Below are 25,902 nucleotides of genomic sequence, written 5' to 3'. Positions count from 1 at the left end.
CATCTCCAAGCTTAGTTCCTTTTTTTTTTTTCGAGAGTGCGCCAAAGGCGCACCATATCTTTATAGAAGGTAGCAAAACAATTTACAAGAGACGGAAAGGGTTGCGAACAACCCCACCGAAAGACACCCACGCACACCTACGCCTACTCTCGCGGCATTAACGCTCTCCCTCCAACTCTCGCCGTCTCCCAAAGTTTGAATTCCTCCAGGATGCTGGTGACAATTTGTGTAGAAATCCGCTGTGCACTTGTGTTACCGAATACCCTTGCGTTCCTTTGCTTCCTACTCGCCCTCGAGTAGGTAAACGATGAGTTTTTCCCGCAAAAAGGGAAGAAGTCAAGAAGACTATTCATAAGTTTTCACGTAGTATGTAGCAACCATGATTTCATTTGTTTTTAGGTGGCGTGGAGACTCCAGGCCCACATGTAAGCACACACACTCCAGTCTCCAGTCTCCCTCCCATCCCCTAATCCCACCACCTGCTCCAGAAATTCCCAACAGAAAAAAAAAGTAAATAAAAAAGGTAGTCGAGCGAGCGAAACCCTCCTCCCCCAACCCGATCTCTGTCGCCCTTCTCTACTCCCAGCTCCCCTCCCCCTCCCGTCGGCGCGGCCCCGAAACCCTCCCGCCGGCCGCCGCACCCCTCCCCCGCCCGCGCGCCGCCGCCGCCGCCACCGCGCGATGCACCTGGGCATCTGATTCATGTCTCACCCCCACGCCACCGCCCCCAAGCGGCCCTTCTCCTCCTCCTCCTCCCCCGCGCCGCCGCACATGAAGAAGGCCAAGCTCCCCGCCTCCTCCTCCTCCTCCTCTTCTGCCCCCGCCGAGAAGAACGGGCTCCACCTCGATCCGACCGCCGCCGCCCGGGGCACCAACGGCGGGGAGGATGCGGACATGCTGCTCGCCGACCAGGACGAGCTCCGCTCCCCCGGCGCCTCCACCCCCGGGGGCGGCACGGCCAACCTCTTCCGGAAGAAGGCCACGCTCCCGCAGCCCTCCGCCGCCGGCGCCACGCGCAAGCCCCTCCGCATCAAAATAGGTACCCCTCCCCTCTCACTCGATTCGCTCAGTTGTCGTCCAGGGGATTGCCGTGCCAATTGAGGGGTACCCTATTATTACTGCTGCTGTTACTAGTTCGTTCGCTGACTACCTGCAGCCATCTTACTTCGCGAGCCTGCTCTAGTTCAAATTCCCGTCAGTGGCTGTCACTTTTTCCCGCAAACAAAACGCAAAGTGATAAGTATTGGTTGTCCCTAATTGGCGTGCCTAGATATCTTGTTGCTCGTATCAGTGAAATCAGCTAGATCTGTGCACTCCTTTTAGGGGAATGGTGGTCTCCAGGAGAACTTAAATTCTGCGAGGTAGTACCATGTAATTTAGTTGCTCTGTACAGACATGTTAAATCTGCTGTGACTGTTTGTTTATATCTGATTCGTTTGTTTCATGTGAATGTGACGGCAACGATTTGCTGCAGTAAATGTGTTCTATTGTTATTGGCACATTTGAAGAGTAAATTAGCTGGCTGATTCTTGTTTTGCTGTATTATACTATGTGATCTGGCCTCCTAGTCATTTCGTATGTGCAACGTGAACACTCCTTTAAATTTTGTTGGGCATGCCTGTCAGTGTTTCACTGGAAGCTATTCTTGTCATCTTATTAATTCTCAAGCAATATCTCGCAAGGTTCGGGAAAGCGGAAAAAAGCATCGCTTATGCGCGCTAAAGCGCAATGCGGAGGCCTTCCGCATCGATTGCATAAGCGCTTAAGCAGAAAAAAAGCAGAAAAAAGAGGGGAAAAGCGCCGCTTATGCACGCTGAAGCGCTAACCGGAAGGCCACCGCACCGATTACGCATAACGCTTTCTTGAACCTTATTATCTCGTCTTCTTTCTGTGTATTGGGGTAAAACTAACCTCTGCCCCATGCATTTTACAGTAGTTTTTCAAGGTTCGGTGCTTGTTATTTTGATATTTTCTATATCGATTATATTCATATTCTTTCTCATGGTCTCTTGGGCTTATTTTGGGATATTCTTTCTGCAACCTTAGTTCATATTAACGTCACAGATTTAAAAATCCTATCCTCAATTCAGCTTTTTGTTGCAATACTTTTTTGTTTTGTTTATTATGGTATTATTATCATCCTATCTTCTTCTCATGTATTAGGTCAGCCCAAATTGCCGAAAAACTTTGAGGAGGATACTTGGGCAATTTTGAAGGATGCCATTACAGCCATATTTCTCAAGCAGAAGCTTTCTTGTGACGTTGAGAAACTTTATCAGGTTATTTCCTGTTGTCTATAACTTTTGATGCTCCCATGTTAATTATTAAGATTGGAATTCTTTTCTTCACTATAGGCTGCCGGTGATCTATGTCTACACAAGCTAGGGGCAAATTTATATGAACGCGTGAAGAAAGAATGTGAAATACATATAGCGGAAAAAATATCAGCATTAGTGGGCCAAAGTCCAGATTTGGTTGTATTTTTGTCATTGGTGCAAAGAACATGGCAAGATTTTTGCGATCAAATGTTGATTATTCGTGGTATTGCTTTACTTCTTGATGTAAAATATGTCAAGAATATCCCAAATCTATCTTCAGTGTGGGATATGGGGCTGCAGCTGTTCCGCAAGCATATATCACTGTCTCCGGAGATTGAACACAAAACCGTCACTGGTCTTTTAAGATTGATAGAGAGCGAGAGGTATGACTGCTCTTCTGTTGTATACTCTTGTGCTATATGCACATTCCGCTTGTGTGTGCGCTTGTGTGTGTGCGCGTGTGAATTAGATGAACTTCTGAGGGTGCTTGCGTGAATTAGATGCACTTCTGAGTGACCAAAACCTGCGTAGGTTCTCTTAAATAATCAGCATGACTGTTGCTTTAAATAAATCTGCAATGTTGCCATCATTCATTTTATATTTGGTTGGTTATGATTTTGTTTATGTTAACATGCACTTCAACATTAGTTAGATTGACAATATATTGTCATAACCCACATACCATATTATTATGTAGCATTATAGTATCTTGATCTATTCTAAGCAACACCTTTTGAAATATCAACTCTATGAGCAATGTGGATAAAGGTGAATAATTTGTATCATGATTCCAGCTTCTACTACCGCATATGAAAAACACATATGCTTAATGATGCATGCGCTGCTCCATTCGAGCACCTTGCAGATTAACAAATGTATGGCCTGGATATTTGTTTGACTGCAATCCAAGTTCATCTTAATATCAGTTGGTAAAGTTGCAAATGCGGTTACCAAATATATGCTCGAAATTTCATGTCATCTTTCGATCCACTTGGACTTTCTGTCATTGCATCCGTTGTATACGTAATAACTAAATAGACTAGCACCAGCCTGTGCAGGAGTGTAATTGCCTTCTCCAGTTTTGTTGCTTGCAGCCATATATTCTGTATTCAAATCCATTGCATGTCATGGGGATTGTGGGCTCAAAGGATCACTGCAACTTAAATTTCGTATTTCTATTAAGCAAAAAACTGTTTATTCAACATTTTCCAGAAAATTGTTTATTCAATGATCCTTTTCCTGACCAGGCTTGGTGAAGCAATAGATAAGACATTGCTTAGTCATCTTCTGAAGATGTTTACTGATCTTGGAATGTATTCCGAGACTTTCGAAAAGCCTTTCCTTGAATGCACTTCTCAGTTTTATGCTACCGAAGGTGTCAAATATTTGCAACAGTCTGACATTCCAGATTATCTGAAGCATGCAGAGGTAATTCTTTTGTTCTCCATGCACTCTGTTCATACTGAACTATGAAACTCAGGTATAGCCTGCAACTGATGTCTGATGGTATTGCACATGAGTTATGCAGTCAAGGTTGCAAGAAGAACACGAAAGGTGCATTCTGTATCTGGAAGCTAACACGAGGAAGCCACTTATAGCAACTACAGAAAAGCAATTGCTACAGCGACACACATCTGCGATTATTGAGAAGGTGAGCATGTGCTTTTTTGCATTGTAGGCGCATTTATTTTATCATTGGCCTGAAAAGCATGGTAGAACATTCCTCTTGCTGGCTATGAGATCGATACACCAATAAGGATGTTCACTTTTTCGAGCATAATAATTGTAGTACAACTAAGTTAATTTTATCTGTTGGGATCTCAGGGATTTACAATGCTTATGGAAGCAAATCGTGTAACGGACCTCTCGAGGATGTACATCCTTTTCCAGAGGGTTGATGCCATTGAGATGCTAAAGCAAGCGCTTAGTTTATATATCCGTGGCACAGGCCAGGGCGTTATCATGGATGAAGAAAAAGACAAAGATTTGGTTCCGTTTCTCCTGGATTTTAAGGCATCTCTTGATAAAATATTGGAAGAAAGTTTTGCCAAAAACGAGGCTTTCTCCAATACCATAAAGGAGTCCTTCGAGCATCTTATCAACCTACGCCAGGTGAGCCAGATTTTATCTTTCTGCTTGACTATTATTTTGTGTTGAGTACTAGGTGGATATCTTCTCATGCATGTAGTTTGATGTAATTTTTATGTTAAATATCTATTAGTCTCCAATCATCATCAAAAGCTGCTTTCAATTTTTTTGTTGTATCCACTCAGTATTATGCTCTTAAGTATTAATTATTATATATCTATACGGTCCATATACTTGTATGGAAATGGTTGGTGAGGTCCGCAGCAAATAGTTATCTTAATAGTTGTCTTGAACTTGAACAGAAGTAAACTGCAGATAGAATCTGGTGGTCCAAAATGTATCTCGAACTGAATAAGAAGCATGCAAAATCTGTGACAGGAGGGAGTAGCAAGTAGTAACAAATAGTCAAAGACTATCACCAAGAGTCGTGCTTAGTAACCCTGTCTACCTTTAGGCTTCGTTCGGTTATTCCCCACCCGGGAGGGATGGGCCGGGTTTCGGGAGATAAACCACGTCGGGGACTAATCCCAGCCCACCAGACTTTCCACGTTCAGTTAAACCCAGCGGGGCTGAAACCACGGCCCAAACCCTGTCAACCCCGGCCATTTGATGGGTGAAAAAACAATCGTGTCCCCAGGCGTGGAAAGAATCCAGGCGCAGAAGTCGGTCCCCGGGGAGATTTGGGTGATCACCCAATTACTCGTTGGAATAAATACACTAGAGGATTAAATCGCCTACAACCGAACGAGGCCTTAAGGTATTTCCACCCCCTAGGAGTTTGGGGATGGGAGGGTATTTAGTGAATCCCTCCATTTCACCCAATCCCCTCAAATACACTCCCACCCCAATACACTAGTATGGTGGAGAGTTTTTAATCTAGAAAAAAATGAGAGGATTTGTGGGGGATATCTTGGAATTATCCCAGCCAATACCTGCTTACTAAACACACTATTGGGGATTTTTGGGAATCCTGGATGATCCCCTACACTTCAAATACACCTAGAAGTAAACAAGGCCTCGTTCGGTTACAGCGGGGCGAATACCCTGGTGTATTGAATCGCTCGAGTAATTGGGTGAACCCGCACCGGCCACCCATACCCCCACTAATACCTTCTGCACAATCCTCCTACTTTTGTGCCGTTCGGTTAATCCCTGCTCAAGTTAGGCTTGTACGGTTGGTTTCACAGGAAAAGCTAGGCTTGTACGGTTGGTTTCACAGGAAAAGGTAGAGAATCGCACACTACCATGCATGAATTATTACTGTGCTTTTCCACTAATTCATCAGCGTACAAAATTACACTTCTATTTTCCTTAAGATGCAGTAAATTTAAACACTTCATCATCACACACACGCACAACATATACTTTACAATTCCATGCATCTTCTGTTCAATTTCTCGTAGCCGGCGACGGACAAACACGGTACTGGCGCTAGCGACGGGCAAACACGGTGCTGGCGCTGGCGACGGGCAAACACGTTACTGACGCTGGCGACACCGCTACAGGCAATGAAGGTTTCAACTATTTGAAAACCTGAAAAAATTGGAGTATATAATTAGCTAGTAGCACATGTACCGTGGAATATGAAGTTCTTAGATCAGTGATTTTACTAGATAAGGCTAGTATTGCAGAATGCAAGGACAAATACAAAAGTTGTTGCCAAATCTTCTAGGCATTTTGTATAGATTTGAAGTAACTCACACAAATTCCTTGGCTCATTGAGTCCATAGTATAGCATTCATCTTCCCACTTTATCACAAAATCAAGAAAAAAACATCTCTGCATCAAACCGGCTCCTAAAAGGCATTCCCGGTTCCTAAATAACAAGACAGGCTACAACATAGCATCTATTCCACCTGGAATTTAAAATCCCAAAACAGACATACCGACATCTAAAGTTGACTAGCAAAATAGCATACCATTAAAATTTATCTATATACAGACAACAACCAGGTTCTTACCAACGCAAATAAGAAGAAAATATTACCTTCCTACGCCATTTCGGCTCGCGGCCAACAGATGCAGCATTGGTAAAACAAATAGCATCATATCATCATCCTCCCCTCCTCCTCCTCCTGCTGCTGCTCCCCTCTCTCTTCCTAATGCGATCCATAAATTCTCAAATCCGTTACACCAAAAAGTACTAACATGGACAAAAAAGGTATTATTATTTTCTGAGAAAAGAAATAACTGAACAAAGGGACAGAACATGTTCTTAATCTGCTAACTTTTTCTTTCTTGAGGGGAAGGACATATTAAATCCAAACATAGGTTACAGTGTAGTTGTCGAAAACAATCACATCGGCAACATGAGACCGAGATTCAAGCCAAACTATAATTCACTCACTATTGAAATGCATCACCAGAACTCCGTCGATATCACTGGTTGGACTATTCAAAACCTGGAATATGGTCTACTGAACAAATACTAATAGGGGTTGTGCAGATCTCAAGTTACCAAATAATAATGCACCACACACTCTACTAGTTTCTCTAATATTGCTCAAGGCTCGTGTGCTCTAGTAATAAAGCAATTTAAGTTTGTGTATTAACAAGTGTATAAAACTACCAGTTTAGCTCCTAGATTCCTATCAGACTTAACACAAAGGGAGAGCCCTAAGCTACTGCTAGCTTATGTAATCATGTGAGACATGAGGTTCAGCTCGCTCTAGCGTTGAACAATTAATTTCCTATTCTGATCGAGCATCCGCCAACTAACATCTATGAACTGAGAACAGTCGGCATCGATCAGTCTACGAGCAGGGTACAGTACATGTATTATGCTGAACTCATCAATTCAGTTGGAAATTCTTGTTACAGGGGAAAGCAAATCTGGCCAAACATCTCATCCAGGAAGTGGATGCACCTGCTACAAAAAGAATATGTAGCACACAGCCAACTTCCAATACGGTCACTTAGCAATTTAGGTTCCAGGTGCTAGCTTACAGTACTATGTCGCTGTTGGCAACCGTTGGAGCCCACAAAGCTGCTACTGCCAAAGTATCAACAGAGATCGTCTAGGTCGTTGCCAAGAACCCTAGAAATCCTCGACAGTCAAGATGTCCAACCCTAGAAACTGAGAGGAGGAGGAAGAATATTAGGTGCATACCAGTGCGGAGTGGACGGATATAGAGAGGGCGCCGGAGATGACGTCGCACGGGCGACGCCGAGATCGCACGGAGGTGGGGTCTCCGGGTCGATCCCGCACCGGTCGGTTGGTCTCTCTGCCGCCGGTTGGAGAGGGAAGAGGGAGGGAGAACCACGGGTCCTTGATCTGCTCGACTGGTTGCGCCGCCACCGTGCCACCGCGCCGCCGGGCCGCCGTCCCCTCCAGATCGCAGGAGAGAGATAGGTAGGAGCGAGAGAGACGAGACAGAGTGGTCTCGTACCGATCCGGGATCTGTTCCACGGCATAGGGGTCGTGTATTCCTTTCCCTGCGAAATGAAAGGGGTTGGGGGGAAATAGGACGGGGTCTAATTCCGGGAGGGTTTAACCGAACACTTCGTTGGATAGCGCCGGGATTAGAGACGCGCGGGTCTGAGCCCGGCTAACCCACGGGGATTTTGATCTGATACCGACCGGGTTGGGACGAAACGAACAAGGCCCAAGGCATTAAGATATCCGTGGCGGTGTTCATATATGTAAAAATCTAGATTGCCCATATTTGGGAAAGCATTTAGAAGGATGGGTTATACTTGTAGTCTTGTACACCACGTTTTATCTTTGTTTTCTACCATGTTTCACTCAGTCGTGAGGTTTGATAAACAGAAAACACATTCTTATGTTCCTGATTTGATGGTGTGCATTTTGGTGAACAAGTTCTTTCACCACATTTAACTGGGTAAAATTGTATGTTGGACTTGAGTGCACAAATTATTGTACTTGTAATTTTTGTCTGTTCTATTTTCTTTTTGAAATATTGGTGATACCTTGTCCCCAACAGAACCGTCCTGCTGAATTGATCGCAAAGTTTCTTGATGAGAAACTTCGACCTGGAAATAAAGGAACTTCAGAAGAAGAACTGGAGGGAATACTTGACAAAGTTTTGGTTCTGTTCCGATATATACAAGTAAGTCACTGGTCTATTTGGTACAATACAATTATATCCATTGAACTGGTTGGAATGTTGTAGCTATTCTGAGTTTGACTGAAAGCAAACTCATATCAACAAGGACAAGTATAGGGCCATCCCCATTTCATTTGACCCATGTTTTAGGAATTTAGGATATAGCTTAGCTAGGCCGCTTTCTGATGAGCTAGGAACTCAGATATGTAAGCTGGAATATGTACAAATTGGTACCTATGGGTTTATGGACAAGTATAGAGCCATCCCCATTTCATTTGACCCATGTTTTAGGATTATAGGATATAGCTTAGCTAGGCCGCTTTCTGATGGGCTAGGAACTCAGATATGTAAGCTGGAATATGTACAAATTTGGTACCTATGGGTTTATGGACTACATGTTTGGGATTGCCTAAGTTGCTAAGCCTGCCCAAACAGGGTGATACTAGGCCAAATTCCCAGGCGGCCCCAAAATTTACCTTGCAGAGATGGATAGAGAAGCTAAGCCCCTAAAATTACTACTCCCTCCGCCCCACCAAAGTTGTCGGATGTTTGTCCAAATTTGGATGTATCTATACACTATTTAGTGACTAGATACATTCAAATTTAGACAAACTTCAGACATGTTTCATGGGACGGAGGGAGTAGTACATATGTGATACTCACGACACAAAACTGTTCACTGGTGAATAAAAGGAAACAAACCTAAATGCAATCTCTCTTAATTCTGCAGTATAAATACAAGCAGTATAATTTTGTTGTGGACAGGGAAAAGATGTATTTGAGGCATTCTACAAGAAGGATCTGGCTAAGAGGTTGCTACTGGGAAAGAGCGCATCAATAGATGCTGAAAAATCAATGATTACAAAGGTAATTATTCCCTTTCTGGGAGTTAAATTCTTATTCTACATGTGATCCAACTTATGATGGCATATTTGAGCAACATGTTGCTGCTTGCAGCTTAAAACTGAGTGTGGAAGTCAATTTACCAACAAACTGGAGGGAATGTTCAAGGTAGCGATAGCTTTTTTCACTGTGATAATTCTCTTGTATCCTGTTTTTTTTTTTCTAATGCCTGTGTTCTATATATTCTAGAGTTGTTGACTTCTATACTATAACCATCTCCTTATTTGTCGATTTGGTTATCAGGACATTGAATTATCCAAAGAAATAAATGATTCTTTCAAGCAATCATCTCAGGCAAGGACAAAGCTTCCAACTGGCATTGAATTAAGTGTCCATGTGCTTACAACAGGGTAGGTAACCTTTGCCTTCTAACTTTTACATGCATAGTAAAAAGCACACTGCCATATCCCGCTACTTTACAGACATGACAAATTGACAATTGTCTAAAGTCTAAACCTAGTACATATACGGGTTTCATATTAAAAGCATGTAGCTGATATCTGAATGCAATGGTTCTGATAAATCTGTTGAATTGCAGCTACTGGCCGACATATCCACCAATGGATGTAAAACTCCCACATGAACTTAATGTCTACCAGGTTAGTGTGTGCTGACTTGGCTTGGTGGCAGAAAATTTAAATATATTTTTAATCCTTTTTCGTTTTGATAGGATATATTTAAAGAGTTCTATTTGAGTAAGTACAGTGGAAGGCGTCTGATGTGGCAAAATTCGTTGGGTCACTGTGTCTTAAAAGCAGAGTTCCCTAAAGGTAGAAAGGAGCTTGCAGTGTCATTGTTCCAGGTCTGATAATTGCTACCCATTTTTTTCTGTGGTTTATCGTAGCAGTAATTATCTGAGAGCGATAACTAAAACTTTTCGTTTTCATTCCTTTTATTAGAGTGTGGTTTTGATGTTGTTCAACGATGCACAAAAGCTAAGCTTCATCGACATAAAAGAGTCAACTGGTATTGAGGATAAAGAACTGAGAAGGACACTGCAGTCACTTGCATGTGGTAAAGTTAGGGTTCTCCAAAAGGTGTGTCTCTTTGATTATCTTTGATTTATTTTCGGAAGGCCACTTGGTTAACTAACATTTGTGTTTCAGACGCCAAAAGGACGAGATATAGATGATAAAGACGAATTTGTATTTAATGATGACTTCAGTGCCCCCCTCTACCGCATAAAGGTAACATTTCACCTTAGTTTTTCTTGGGATGGGGTTTACCAGGCAACTTCGGGTGTCATAGGCTAAACTAAGGTGATGTTCTGTATTTCCAGGTGAATGCAATTCAGATGAAAGAGACGGTAGAAGAAAACACGAGCACCACAGAGAGAGTATTTCAAGATCGTCAGTATCAGGTGACCCAAATGATCGTCACTTGCAAACAGATAATTTGGTGGTTTAACTTTACAGAATGGGCGGTGAAACTGTCCTTGCACATGTCATCCGTTCTCCCCATGTGGCCACTAGTTACATGTTTGTTGTAGCTATTATGCGCTGCATTTACTTGCTTGGTTGATATAGCTTATGGTAGAAAAGTTTGTCCTGTGTACAGAAACATCATAAAATAAATCTATAAAAATCTGTTACCACCCACGTCTTTGATGCCTAGAAATCCTGGAGCTTTTTTTGAGGCATTGAAATCTTGGAGCTTAACTTGGTTTGGTTTTCTTATATACAGGTTGATGCAGCCATAGTTCGTATTATGAAGACAAGGAAAACCCTCAGCCACACCCTTCTAATAACTGAGCTTTTCCAGCAGGTAACCCACGGAGTGACACAGATTGCTTGCATTCTTTTTCTTGCCCAGCAATTTGATTTGACACATTATCTCGTTACCTTTCCCCCCTTTTCAGCTCAAGTTCCCGATTAAGCCAGCGGATATGAAGAAGAGAATAGAGAGCCTAATCGACAGGGAGTACCTGGAGAGAGACCGAAGTAACCCCCAGATATACAATTATCTTGCTTGACAGCCGTGAAAGAGATGATCACGTTTATTTTATTGTCAGAAGCACATTGTAAAGTAATTGCGTATCGATGTTCCTTGTTATTTGTTCTCTTTATGAGAGTTGTAGCAGTTGCAACATTTTCTGTATACGAATTAGTTTTGATTATAAAAGTTGCGCATCCTTGTAACACCACCTATGAAGAAGAAGCATCCCTGATATTCAACCACGTCTTACATTTATGATATGAATCAGATTACTACATAAAACTATGGCGTGAACGTAAAGCCACAGTTCCTTGCTCAAGTAGAGTAAAATTAGGCAGTGAAAACTGTCAATTCCTTAACATCAGCTGCTGTTGAGTCCATAAAAAAAAAAGCTGCTGTTGAGTCAAATGATGTCCTTATGGAATTAGTGTGATGAATGCCTCCCTTTTATTGCCACTGGGGGCTTGTCTGGACGAGAGCCATTATATATACAGGTTTACATATACGTAGATAGATGCATTTTAGCAGAAACAACCAGTACAACCCATTAGAGCATCTCCAATAGGCGCTGTAAACCGGCGATTATCCTTTATGAGCAATCAACTTTCTTTTCTTGGAGTTTTTTTTGGCACCTCATATTTGGTTACTTTTTTTTCTTTTTTCGATCCCCTGCCGCCTCTCAAACGGTGATACCGCTGCTGCTACATGGGATCCACATGTCATCCTTTATGTACTATAAAAATGCCCGCGCGTTGCAGCGGGAGAGAAAAACCTATATCACAGAATACATATTATATATTTTTAACGGTACATTGATGATATGGTCAACACTTCTATGAGGGATCGCTTAGACCGGAGATATGGCTAAGCGATTTGGTGGCGCTAGGTTGGTGTTGCCGAAGCGATGAGGATGGCGAGGCTGGTGGGTGATGAGTTAGTAGTATGACCGGGTGCATACGCTCTTGGCTTGGCATTGCCATACTGGCCGGCCCTCCTCCCCGCTGCCGAGGCCGTTGTTGTCGGCTGGTTTGTCCTCGTCGATGGCCCCGCCTGTGTAGCGCAGATGGCAGGTTCCTGGCAGCGTTGCACCGCGACGGAGTGGTGGCGGTAGACCCACTTGGCATCACGGAGGGTATTTGAAACATGATAGGTCCACTTCAAAATTAATACCCTTTCTACCGCGATAACTCACTGCTTAATTTTCAAGAAAAAAAAAGCTTAATAGTATAGACGGTGTATACATAATGTACATATGGCAACATATTTGGTTGTAGAATCTTTGTATATTTATAGTAACGAGAATTAAGAACAATAAATCTAACGTATTGTATTGGTGTGCACTACACGACTCTCACATCACATACACATGAACTATTCCTTAGAAAACAAACCTAAGTATTAAGTGTAACTTTTTAACAAAACGATCATACCCACCAACCTTTTCTGAACCATGACACAAAATTTTGTCTAATGATTGATTTTTTTTTCCGAAATAGCATCACCGAGGTACATCATCGTGAGCTGACCCGTATCGCCGTACTCTTTTTCCCCAGCTGCGCCGTGCTTTGAACATGTACATGGACGACACCGGCATGCAGTTCAAGTTCCTGAACGTCTACGTCCGCCTCGAGAACTGCGAGAAGTGGAAGGAAACCCGCACGACCCTCTCGAAGAGCAAGACCGAGCAGTACAACCCCGACGCTCCGGCGGCTGGCGCGGCGGAAGGGCGCCCTGAACTCGGCCAGAAGAAGCTCAAAGAGCTCAAAAAGACGGGCAATCCCGCCGACAGGATGCAGGCGTTGAAAGATCGAGATGTCGCCTAGAGGGGGGGTGAATAGGCAATTACAAACTCTTGCGGATTTGTCTTGTATGAATGCGGAATTAAACTATCTTTTAGTTTACAAGCACAAACCCTAAATATGCTAAGCTCAACTAAGTGTGACAATAGCAACTAGAGCTAAGCAAGATAGGCACAAGATATATGTAGCACAAGTGATAGCAAGATATATGTACTTCAAGCACGATGGCTATCACAAGGAAAGAGAGCTCGGGTATAGAAATAACCGAGGCACGCGGAGACGAGGATGTATTCCCGTGTTCCCTTGCTTTGCAACAAGGTACGTCACGTTTGGAGGAGTGGAGGTCCCACGAAGGATTCCCCGCGCCACGAAGGCTCACCCTATTCTCCGAACCACACCCACGAAGGATAATGGCCCTTTCCTTATGGTTAGCTTTTCCTCCGCTCCGGAGATGGCAAGCTCCACGAAGGAGAAGCCCGGGCCTCTTCACAATCTTCTTGAAGAGATCACCGGAGCACCAATCACCAAGCCAACTAGGAGGTCACCCTCCAAGAGTAACAAGCTCACGGTCTCTCACTCGAACAAATCGTGGTGGAGAGCTCAACACTATGCAATGATGCAAAGCAAGAACACCGGAGGTGTTCAAGTCCTTCACACTCAAATCCCACCAAAGCAACGAACGCTAGGATGAGATTGGAGAGGAAGAACAAGGGGGAAAGTCAACCAAAGACTCCAAGATCTAGATCCCAAGAGATTCCCTCACTTAGAGAAGAATTGGTTTGGTTTAAGTGTAGATCTAGATCTCCTCTCTTAGATCCCTCAAGAATGAGCAAGAATCATAGGGGGGAACAAGAGAGAGAGCAACTTCTTCAAATGCAACAATGGAGGTGAGAGAAAGGGAAGAAGTATTTGTCTAAAGGTGGAAGAAGACCTATTTATAGTCCAAGAAGAGAAATAACCGTTGGGGGAAAAAACCAAGTGAAAAACGCATTAAAAAGGGGCCCAAAAACGTGCCCAGCCGGTGGCCCAGCCGGCCGACCGGGGCTGAGGCCGGACAGGCCGGTCAGCAGCCCGGTCCGACCGGACTGGAGCCAAACACGGCGCGTGGGCCTCGTGGAGAAGCAAAGCCCAGCAGGCGGGTGCGGTGGGCCGGCGCGGCGGCCGAGGCCCAGGCGGGGCAACCGGGTGCACCGGCCGCGCGTGGGCGGCGCGAAGGCCCAGGCCGCGCGGGGGAGCCAAGGCCGTGTGGGCCGGCGGAGGAGATGCGGCCCGGAGCCGAATCCGGTCGGACCGGGGAACGCGCCAGGCTGGCCGGTCAGGGACCGGGCCTTAGGCCGGTCATGGGCCAAAAGGCCTCTGGCCGCGGCCCGGATGGCACCGGTCACCAGGCCGGTCGGGACCGGGTGGGCCGGCGCGCGGCCCGGCTGACCGGGCGGCCGGCCGGCTGCCACCCCTCTGTTTTTTTCTTTTCTTTTCTTTTTATCCTTTTCTCTTTTCCCTTTTCTTTAATAACAAATGCTCCCGAACTCCGAATCGCATGAAACCAATTTTGTTTGGAAGATAACAACGAATGCTATCTTATAGAAAGTGAAAACCCAAGAATCTGTAGGAGGGGATTTTATCATGAATATAAAAGGTAGAACCTTATATCATGAATAACAGGTAAAATCACCCAACCTCGAAAACGCAATAGAAGATGCATGTGAACTCCGTTTTCGATGAACTTGGGCTTGTTGTAAAGCTAGCAACAAGCTCAAGAACCTCACACCGAGAAATACCAAGAAGCAATAAGAATATGCAACGCATGCAAGGATTGAGCTCCCTAAGACGATGTGATCAAGTTACCCAACCGGAAGCCCCTCTTGATAGTGCGGCTATCTATCCTATAATCCGGTCTCCCATCAACCACCTCGAGACCGGTAAAAGGAAAACCTATCAAGGTCATACCTTTGCCTTGCGCATCCCATCACTTGATCATTGTCGCTTCGTGTATACTCACAAATGCTCCCCCACACACTATGATGGGAAAGCTTCATTGAAGCACATCTTCATATGTCCACTATCACCAAATGGACGGCAAGCTTCAAGCATGTGATCCACTCAAGATGCTCATCTTGAACTTGCCCAACTCAACCTTGTATCTTCTCATACTCACTTGAGATAGAGCATGGCTAATATTGAGTTCCACATAAGAACTCCATCTTCATTTCTTCTTCTTGATCATATCACAAATATATCTTCATACCGATGATCTTGATGCCAAATCACAAGGTATATCTTTATCTTCATGGCATCCATACTTGAATCCAACACATGGAGAGCAAGTAGATCCTATGGAATATTCCTTCATATAAACACAATGAAAACATTAGTCCATAGGGGTTGTCATTAATTACCAAAACCACACATAGGGGCAATGTACCCTTACAGGCGTCGATCGACAAGTGCTGGGCCGACTTGAGGTCGCACGCCGACGGGAGGAACGACAAGTTCGACGGCAGGTGGCGGGAGATGCTCGCCAACCAAGGCGTCCGGATCGCCTGGCCGAAGACGACGGCGGCGGCGAAGAAGAGGAACACGGACTTGGCGTTCCCGATGGGCGGCGGCAACATGGAACCGATGGACGAGGAGACGAGGAATTGGTACCGGGGCCACCGCGGCGACATCCTCCGAGCCACTCCGGCCAGCCCTTCGTCGTCTCCGCCGGCTCCTACCTCGGCTTCCTCACCGTCTACCTCGTCGGCCGCCGCTGCTTCGACGTCCCACCGCCGCTGCTTCGTCGTCGGCTGCCGCCGCCGCTTCGGCCACGGCGTGTGAGGAAGCGGGTCCGTCGGACACCGCCGTGCCTGGCCGGGACTGCCGATGAGCCCGTTTCCGTGTAATTTCCCTCTGATCGCCGGCCTGTGGCTGATCCTTTTGCTCCTTTTGCCGATCAACTGGCCGTACTTGTAGCGCGGGACGACGCTTTGTTTGAATTTAAACTATGTCCGCCGAACTCCGGGTGGACGACTGGAAATACGGTACTCCCCACGACTTAATTTCGTCCAATCCGACGATTGTTTTGTCCGGATTTCGCCGTGAGGAGCGCTAACGAGTGGAGATGCTCTTAGGCCTCAGGGCGTCGTCGTCTTGCCGTGGGGCAGGAGAGGCTGTTCTAAAAGTATGATGTCCCCAAATTCTCTCTTCCATGTGTCGCAATCTCCTCAAAAAAATTAAATTAGACACCAAAATTCGCAATAAATAAAGAGAAACTGCAAATCTGGAGGCCCAAATCCACCGCTCATCCTATTCCCCCGTTGGATTTTTGAGCTCATAATCTGATGACAATGGATTTTCTTTCCCTTTCTTGCTGTTTCCTTCCAAACTGCGCCATTATATCCTTATTACAGTGCTCCTCTTCCTTTCGTGTTGCTTCCCCTGATCCCTCTCACTCACCGTCGTTCATCGGCTTGCTGATATCCAGAAAATTTGGATTTATAAATTGGCAAAACTCATTACAATCGAGCGAGGTGGGACTAAGGGAATGTACAACGCTCCTACGTCAGCATTCCCTTAACAGCTCCATATAGGACATTTGCAGACGTGAAGGTGAGAGATAGCGAAGAAAGGCCCGAGCCTTCCCTTCCATAAGGGAACTTCTCTTATCAAGAACGGGAAGGCAAATCTTGGCGTTGTATGACTTGCTTTCCCTTATCAACCCGTTTGCTAAATCCAGTGCTCCGAAGCACGGAATAACTTGGCTCGTCGCGCCAAATTCTTCCTTCTTCCCGTGCTGAATCGTCCTTTCTGATAGCATATATCCACGTTCAATCAGAGGAACCACAAATCCTACCGCTGCCGCCGCAAATCCATCCCAGCCGCCCTGCTCCGGCCATGTCTCGCCGGCCGGCGCGTAATGGATCTTCTGCAACTCTGGGCATGCGCAGACAAGCTTCTCCATCCCCAATTCCCGTGTATGCCCCCACCGCCGGACTATGCCGGATTTGGCACCAGCGCCTGGCACGTTTGGTGGGACGGGTCTGCTGCTAGTAGCCCTAATCTTTCTTCTCCAGCAGATTGGTAAGCCTCGCCTTCTGATCCTTGTACTCGATGTGTACAAGCTCTCTTCATCTTGATTCACCCGGTTAATTTGGTGAGGCACTGCCGTTCTCGTTTGGTTAACTGAATGAATATGCTGCTGTCGGCGATCTCAATTTTGTAAGCATTATTGCATCCTTGATCCGAGTATAAAATAATGGATAAGTAGATGTCATGGATTGGTCGGCAATAGAACTAGAAAATATTAGATGCGTTTTACATGCAATCTCTAATGGTTGTTCTGTATTTTATCAGTCACATACAGATTATGCTCTATCTGACGAGAAGTATATGGCAGATGGAACAAGAGCATCATTTACTTTATGGAGGCAGCATTCTATCTGAGCTAACATCTAGGCTGCTTCTAGATACGATAATTAAATTAATAGAAGTGTTCCTCATAATATACGGTGATATCTAGTATTGCAGTAGCATGGTGCTGTTTCATCCTAGCTAGATGTTTCTCCTGCAGCTTGATATGCAGTACTAAATGATTATGTTCCATACCTATGTCCTGTGTTAATTTAACATTTGAATGGTTATTCTTGTGTAGGGTAAATGATGTTCACCCACCTAGAGAGGTCATGTCTAAAACACTGCGGTGCTAGAAGTATAAAAACACATTTCACATGATAAGGTTGAGGCATCACGGCTCACCCTGGAGACAGCGACGGAGAACAAGGAGGCCAAGACAAATATTGAGTCTACATTTTACCTAAATCCACGACAACTATTTAGGACCAAATGAAATAATATATACAACCTCTTGATGCTAAAGATCATTTGTATTTCGTAGATGTACTAAACGTAGTATTTGCAATTATCATGTAACACAATGTCATCTACATGGATACTAGTTACGGTTGATTCCTACATTTTTGCAAGCATTTAATGTGCTAGAGAAGACCCTAAGAAACAAAGCATTGTATGATCCATTTTCTTGCCTTCTCTTGGCTGACGTGGAAGGCACAAGGGAAGACTTTTTTTTTTTGAAACACAATATATTAAGCAAGCAAGCCGCCTCATTAAAAACCTTTCAGTCCCCGTAGGTACCCTGGTAAGGAAAAGAGTGCGTAAGAAACTTGCTGCTCCGACATCAAATAGTTACATCCTCTATGAGTTTGCTAAGAATGGAACTAGGGGCTTCATCTACCCAATTACAAAAAAATTTATCATTAAAACAAGCCCTAGCTAATTCATGAGCCGCTCCATATGCTTCCCTTGGGCAGTAAAGAAACTGAACTTCCCCTATAAGTGTCATAAGATCAACGCAGTCTGCAAAAACAGCCGATGATTCTCCCCACCACGCTTCTGCACCAGTACAAGCTTCAATCGTTTCCATCGAATCAGATTCTGCCTGGACATTATTACAACCAAGGCAAACAGCCAAGGCTAATCCCTCTCGTATTGCCATTGCTTCAGCAGCAGTAGCAGATGCTAGATTCGGGATATAAGTAGTGGAAGCAGCAATGAATCGGCCTTCATGATCTCTTAGAATTGCACCAATAGCACCTGTATGAGAATCAATATGAAAAGAGCCATCCACATTTACTTTAACCTGGCGATGGCCTGGCCTGGACCATCGGGGAGCAGTATGCGTTGAGTTTTTCCGAATCTTTGCAGCGTTTGCGGTTATAGTAAGGATTGACATCTTACAATGATGCATCGGGGGAACAGGTTCATCATGTGTTCTCTGTGTTCTAATCCACCACAGGTACCAGGCTCCAACTGCAATGGTTTCCTTCAAGCCCAAGTTCTGAAAACCCGGCATTTGTGACTCTTTTCTGGTAAACAAAAACTCAAGAACAGCAGAACCAGATCGATCAATAGTTACCGCTTCATTAATCGCCGAACTAATGCCGAGCGCTCCCCACAAGTCAGCCGCTGTAGGACATTTAAATAGTAGATGCATTATATCTTCTGCTGCTTGGTAACAGATTGGGCACTGACCACTAGTTCCAACATGTCTATTAACCAAGATAGATTTTACGGGTATGATTCCATGCATCGCGCGCCATATAAATATCTTAACTTTTCCAGGTATCTTAAGTTTCCAAAGGGATTTCCATACTGGGTTATTAACTGACGAGCCTGGCATAGATAGTTGTCCTGCTCTAGGGCCGAACTTATGTTTCCACTGGAGATAATATGCAGATCGGACAGTGAACCGGCCATGTTTAGTATGGTTCCAGGCTATGAAGTCATCAAATCCTTGGGTATTCAAAGGTATTTGTAAGATACGGGTCACATCCACTGTGAGGAATAGCTCTCGAAGACGTGGTTCATCCCAAAGACCACTGTATGGATCAATCAGCTGAGAGACTTTGGTATAGTTCATATCTCCTCTTGGAGAGATAATTTTCCTATCTGGGCTTGATGGTATCCAGGGGTCAGTATAGATGTTGATATTCTCTCCAGTCCCAACTCGCCATATATATCCCCGTTTAAAGGTAGTTAACCCAGCCAATAAACTCTGCCATGTGAAGGAGGAGCCGGACTTAGGCCCTGCCTTTAAAATATCGCCATGAGGAAAATACTTTGCCCTTAGAATCATAGCGCAAAAAGAATCTGGTCCGATAACAAGGCGCCAAACCTGCTTTGCAAGCATTGCTAGGTTGAAAGAATGAAAATCTCTAAATCCCATACCTCCTTCATTTTTTGGGAAACACAATTTCCACCACGCAAACCAGTGCATCCTTTTACTATTCTCATCATCACCCCACCAGAATTGTGCTATAGCATCAGTCATTCTTTTGCAAACACCAATTGGAATCTGAAAAACTGACATGGCATATACTGGAATGGCTTGAGCGACAGCCTTCAGTAATATTTCTTTACCACGAATTGATAGTTGTTTCTCCTTCCAGCCATTTATCCTCTGGATGATCCTTTCAACAAAGTGTATAAAGTAATCACTCCTATCTGCCCCCACTAGAGCCGGAAGACCAAGATACTTATCAGATAACGCTTCTGTGTTTATGTGAAGTGTCTCACAAATTTCTGCTCTAACAAGAACATTAGTATTTGGAGAAAAGTAGATGCTTGACTTAGCTAAACTCACCAATTGGCCCGAATTTGCACAATAGGTATCTAACACTTGCTGTAAGGAAGTTGCATTATCCGTGTCCGCCTTCATGAGAATAAGAGAATCATCAGTAAAAAGTAAATGTGAAACTGATGGTGCATTTCTACACACCCTTATCCCATCGATGCCACCAACTTCTTCTTCATACAATAAGAGGCTAGATAGACCTTCTGCACATAAAAGGAACAAATATGGGGAGAGAGGATCTCCCTGCCGGAGACCCCTAGTAGGAACAAACATTTCAGTTTCTTCTGAATTAAATCGCACTTGGTACCGAACCGATGAAACACAAGCCATCATCAAGGAAATCCATCTATCATCAAAACCCAACCTTCTCATCTTGTTTTCCAGAAAAATCCACTCTACTCGATCATAAGCCTTGTGCATGTCCAATTTAACTGCACATGCTCCAGTTTTACCGCCCCGTTTGTTCTTGATGGTATGCACACACTCATAGGCCACCAAGACAATATCCGTAATAAGGCGTCCCGGTACAAACGCACTTTGCATAGGGGATATAACTTCCGGGAGAACTCCTTTTAACCTTGCCGCCAACATTTTGGAGATTATTTTATAAATCACGTTACATAGACTTATTGGCCGGAATTGGGTCACAAGTTCCGGGTTATCAACTTTGGAATGAGGACAATTGTGGTATCATTCCATCCCTCGGGAATAACTCCAGTATTCATGGCCTGCAAAACTTCATTAGTAATTTCCTCGCCACACTTTATAGAACACTGCATGGAGCCCATCTGGTCCAGGAGCTTTGAAATCTCCTATGCTGAAAGCAGCCTTTTTAACTTCCTCGGCTGTGAAAGGGGCCAGTAATTTCTCATTCATCTCAGGTGATACTTTTGGCTGAATTTTATCCAAAACAGCCGGATCTGTCACAAAGACCTCAGACGTGAACAAACTAGAGAAGTATTCAAGAATATAGGGCTTGAGCATGGCCGTACCTTCAACCCATTGGTCATTATCACCTTTCAGTTTCTTAATCATATTTCTTTTCCGACGGGCTGAGGCAAATTGATGAAAAAATGATGTGTTTTGATCTCCATGCATCAACCAATTTGCACGAGCTCTTTGCAGCCAGTGTAGTTCCTCTTGTTCTAGTAAGATCTCTACTAAATCAGCCATTTCTTTTGCTTTAGCTGCATTATCGTCCGTCATCGGCCCGTTCATAGCCTTCTCTAGCTCTTGTTGGGCTTTACACAACCTCTTCTTAGGCCGTTTTAGGAACCTACTGTCCCAGGCACAAGGGAAGACTGCTTTCCCCACCATAGTACATGCCCTAATAAAGGAAACCTTGTTTAGTTAGCCATGGCCTGTTAGCTCGGTTCTGCTCGGACGGACACGCGGCCCATCAGAAAACAAATCCCATGCAGACTATTAGTAGGTAAAAAATAGTCCAGCGAGATGTTGGGCCTAGGGAAGAGCTGTTTGCCCCGTTTGTGACACCAGACAGTCACCTATTGCAATTTAATACTAGTAAAGATTGGTATCCTATCTGGGAAAGTTGCATAGCATAAACCGAAAAGAAATAAACGAATATTTCTTAGTCTATTGGAGCACGAAGAGACAACAAAGTAAATGGTCATGAAACACCATTGAAAACAGAGTTTTCTAGTTTCAGAAATGTAAAGTTTCTCTCATTTTGAATTGCTGTTGTTAGAAGTATGAAATCGAGGGAGAGAGCAAAATTAATCATAGGCAATTAAATGATTAAATACATAGGGGCATAGTGAAGCAATAGTTGCGTAAAGCATGGAAATGATATTTCACAGAACAACCAAAATAGTTTAATTATGCAGTCTGATTAAATAGATAGAAAATGCCCGCATGATCATTTAGCTAAAAAAGAGATGCAATAGAATTGTTGTTAGAGTTATGTATAAATTAAGTTCTGATACAACCCATGACATACCTGGATGTTATCTCTTGTCAAAAATGTCAGCTTACCAATGATATTTACATAGAAATTTTGTCATCTTATAAGCATCGGTAAGTAAAGTAGACCAATTTAAGAAAACAAAGCGTGCTATTTAGAAACAACCAAGACAATAAGTTGCAACAAGCTTTTCGTTCAACAATAGCAGTAAAACTGCCCTTCATTTTTTCGTTGATTACAAGTGGCAAGTGGAAACTATTCAGTATATCCTTGTCATATAAGATTCTTTAATACTGCATCAAAAACAGGAGTTATGGGACCTGACAATAGGAAGAGTAGTTTTACACTGAATAAATGTGTTATCCATAAACAGATATCTTAGACCTAAAATATAAATATTATCAGTTCTAGAACAATCTGTACTGACTGAGGTTGCCTAAAAATAACCAGAGAAGTTAAGCGAAAGAATATGAAAAATCAAACATAAGAAAGATAGCATATGTTTGAAGCAGAATTATTTGAAAGTTCCCAATTAATTTTCCTCCCAAAATAACATACAAAGATTAGTAATCGCATGGTACCTAGGATATAGCAAACTACCAAGAATATCAGCCGCCACAGGTTTTGCACAAATATTTGTATCCACATATAAGGAAAAAATTAGTCATATTAATCAGAAAAAAAGAGAAACATACAATGATTCGTTTGTATTCTAACCAACATCTCATTTTAAAAAGTAGGAGCTGACCATCCCCTTGTTGAAGTGTTTCAGGAGTATTGGTCATGGTTTTTTCCATGCTATAACTCATGAGACGCTTCAAAATTGATCATTCAGAACTAATAGCGTGCCATCAAAAAAATTATTATAATTTCTTTATTCCATAGCATATTAAGATATAGCAAGACCTGATTTACTTACCCTCATATGTAGCATAGTTTCGTAATGTTAGACCTTAATAACATGATAAATGAATATGAGCATACCAAATAACATCTGCTTCTTGGCTCCACTTCTCATGTTTAATCAGAAGTAGGATGAATGAAATCAATATACCAGCTTGGAAAAATAAGAATATTATTGCCATACCTCATCCATTGGCACAAGTCAGACCAATCTGAAGCTGGCTACAAAACCTGTCAACCTGTACAAAAATATTAGAGGAAAATTAAGAAAATACACATAAAGAGATGGAAGAAAAAGGTGAGATAGCGATATGAGATGTGACTCAAAGTCGGAGAATCCAAAAAGCACGACCTCGCAAAATTTTATTTATTTGTTTTGGTTGTTGTCGCGTGCTTTTTTTTTGGTGGTCCAAAAAGAGTAAGCATAACTCGGTGACATGTTTTCCAAAGGGTAATCTTCCAACCATAGTTTGTTCAATGATTTCAGACTCCTAGGTCTTCTTGTATGATACATCTGTCCATTAAATATCTTTGAGGTAAGTTCATATTTTGGACGTTGAGATATGACAGGCGCGTATACAACAATGTCGAAGAGAAAATTATGTTTTTGCTAAGGGTTTGTTTTTCATGTTTGTTAAGTAAATCAGTCTTTTTAGCTTATCAATAAAGTGAGTTAGTTCAACAATCTAATTGTACATCCACCCACAAAAAAGAGGCAGGCTAACCGTTTGTGGCGCACCTTTGTATAGTATTTTCTCAATGCTGTGTCTGGTTTGTAATAAAGATACCCAAATTATTGATTTCATTGGAACATGTAAGAGGCATTGGACGTCGTCAAAGCTCCTCATAGGCACCTCATACGCTCTGTTATTTTATATTTGCTCATAACTAATCATACCCTAGAAACTTGTATCCAGATATTCATTAATACACATAAAAGTATATATTACCAAGGATTATGCACTTTAGCTTTATATGTATCGGTACTAAAGTATACACAGAAGCACACATGCACACTCACAAAAATAATTATACCCTAAAATTCATGCTAGTGTAATAAATTAATCCTTCTCATATTGAAATGGCCATGATCTTTCTTTAAGGAACAATGCCAAGAAAAGGAATAAAATATTAGCAAAATCTTGCTACAAAATACAATTTGTAGCACAACAAAAAATGTGGTTTTCTCTAGTGGTCGTCCTTGGAACTAATAAACAAATGAAGATTATTATTTAACAACATTTCAATACACTTAATCATGCTAACCATGTAATATGTATACAAATACACTAATTAAGATTGGAGTTTGGCAAAAATGATTTATTAGTAAGTATAAGAGTTTGGTGTAAATAATGCTCATATTACCTCATCCTAACCCCAAAATTAATTGCGGCCTATTAATATGTTTTGCATGACAAACACTCGGTCACACTCATGAGAAAAGTTTATTCAAGTGGGTGAACACATTAAGTCAGATAGGAAATGTCCATTCTTCAAAAAAGCATTATCTTTGCATTGCTTCTAACCTGGAGCAGCATGACATCTGTAGTGAGTTTCGCCCATGAATTTTGTAACCTATCAACAATAGTGATACGTCTCCGACGTATCGATAATTTCTTATGTTCTATGCCATATTATTGATGATACCTACATGTTTTATGCACACTTTATGTTATATTCGTGCATTTTCTGGAACTAACCTATTAACAAGATGCCGAAGTGCCGATTTGTTGTTTTCTGCTGTTTTTGGTTTCAGAAATCCTAGTAACGAAATATTCTCGGAATTGGACGAAACAAAGACCCGGGGGCCTATTTCGCCACGAACCTTCCGGAAGACCGAAGAGCATACGAAGTGGGGCCACGAGGTGGCCAAACCACATGGCGGCGCGGCCAAGGGGGCCCGCGCCGCCTGTGGTGTGGGCCCCTCGTCAGCCCCCGACTGCTGCCCTTCCGCCTACTTAAAGCCTTCGTCGCGAAACCCCCGATGCGAAAAAACCACGATACGGAAAACCTTGCTGAGACGCCGCCGCCGCCGATCCCATCTCGGGGGATTACGGAGATCTTCTCCGGCACCCCGATGACCCACAAGTATAGGGGGTGTATCGTAGTATCTTCGATAAGTAAGAATGTCGATCCCAACGAGGAGCGAGAAGGTGTTGACAGGCAGTTTTGATGAAGGATTCACTGTAAATGCTCACAAACAAGTATATTCGGGGGGTTTTGATGTAACGAGATGAATAAAGTACGAGTAAGTAAAATGCGAGAGAAATAATTGCAGCGAGTGGCCCAATCTTTTTTAGCACAAAGGACAAGCCGGTTTGTTTACTTATAATGACCAAACGTTCTCGAGGACACACGGGATTTTAGTCTAGTGCTTTCGCTACATACGGACTGATTAATCTTCATTGTTTTGATAAGTGTTGTGTGGGTGAACCTATGCTAATGTACCGCCCTTCCTAGGACTAATACATACTTGTGATTATACCCCTTGCAAGCATCCACAACTACAAGAAAGTAATTAAGATAAATCTAACCACAGCCTTAAACTCTGAGATCCTGCGATCCCTCCTGCATCGATATACCAACGGGGGTTTAGGTTTCTGTCACTCCGGCAACCCCGCAATTGGCAAATGAGTACAAGATGCATTCCCCTAGGCCCATAAATGGTGAAGTGTCGTGTAGTCGACGTTCACACGACACCACTAGAAGAATAACACCACAACTTAAATATCATAACATTGAATATTACTCAACCATAGTTCACTACTAACAATTAGACTTCACCCATGTCCTCAAGAACTAAACGAACTACTCACGAGACATCATATGGAACATG

At 43.2% G+C, this 25,902-nt stretch overlaps 1 protein-coding gene and 1 long non-coding RNA gene across 2 annotated transcripts; both read left to right on the top strand.

Moving 5' to 3' along the window:
* The first annotated feature begins 663 nt into the window (after nucleotides 1-663).
* Nucleotides 664-11,516, top strand: LOC124704501 (cullin-4-like). Its single transcript, XM_047236761.1, has 17 exons — nucleotides 664-1,039; nucleotides 2,164-2,279; nucleotides 2,355-2,701; nucleotides 3,566-3,746; nucleotides 3,847-3,969; nucleotides 4,143-4,430; nucleotides 8,351-8,476; nucleotides 9,239-9,340; nucleotides 9,431-9,484; nucleotides 9,620-9,726; nucleotides 9,915-9,975; nucleotides 10,047-10,178; nucleotides 10,276-10,413; nucleotides 10,483-10,563; nucleotides 10,656-10,736; nucleotides 11,060-11,140; nucleotides 11,235-11,516. Exons 1-17 carry the CDS (start codon nucleotides 703-705, stop codon nucleotides 11,346-11,348), a joined length of 2,469 nt encoding a protein of 822 aa, XP_047092717.1. The 5' UTR covers nucleotides 664-702; the 3' UTR covers nucleotides 11,349-11,516.
* Nucleotides 11,517-16,816: 5,300 nt separating this feature from the next.
* LOC124700770 lies at nucleotides 16,817-18,091 on the top strand. Its single transcript, XR_007001826.1, has 2 exons — nucleotides 16,817-17,169; nucleotides 17,741-18,091. It is a non-coding gene; the product is annotated as an uncharacterized LOC124700770 (long non-coding RNA).
* Nucleotides 18,092-25,902: the final 7,811 nt, after the last annotated feature.

This window comes from Lolium rigidum, chromosome 3 (genome assembly GCF_022539505.1).
Source record: "Lolium rigidum isolate FL_2022 chromosome 3, APGP_CSIRO_Lrig_0.1, whole genome shotgun sequence".
NCBI lineage: Eukaryota > Viridiplantae > Streptophyta > Magnoliopsida > Poales > Poaceae > Lolium > Lolium rigidum.
Note: the sequence above shows the minus strand (reverse complement) of the source record. Positions and strands in the feature narration are given on the sequence as shown.

Bases quoted from the DNA above. Each gene is read 5' to 3' on its own strand.
- LOC124704501 (XM_047236761.1), top strand. From the start codon at position 703: ATGTCTCACCCCCACGCCACCGCCCCCAAGCGGCCCTTCTCCTCCTCC. The intron at 3,970-4,142 runs GTGAGCATGTGC...TTGGGATCTCAG, and splicing joins CATCTGCGATTATTGAGAAG to GGATTTACAATGCTTATGGA. The intron at 4,431-8,350 runs GTGAGCCAGATT...TGTCCCCAACAG, and splicing joins ATCTTATCAACCTACGCCAG to AACCGTCCTGCTGAATTGAT.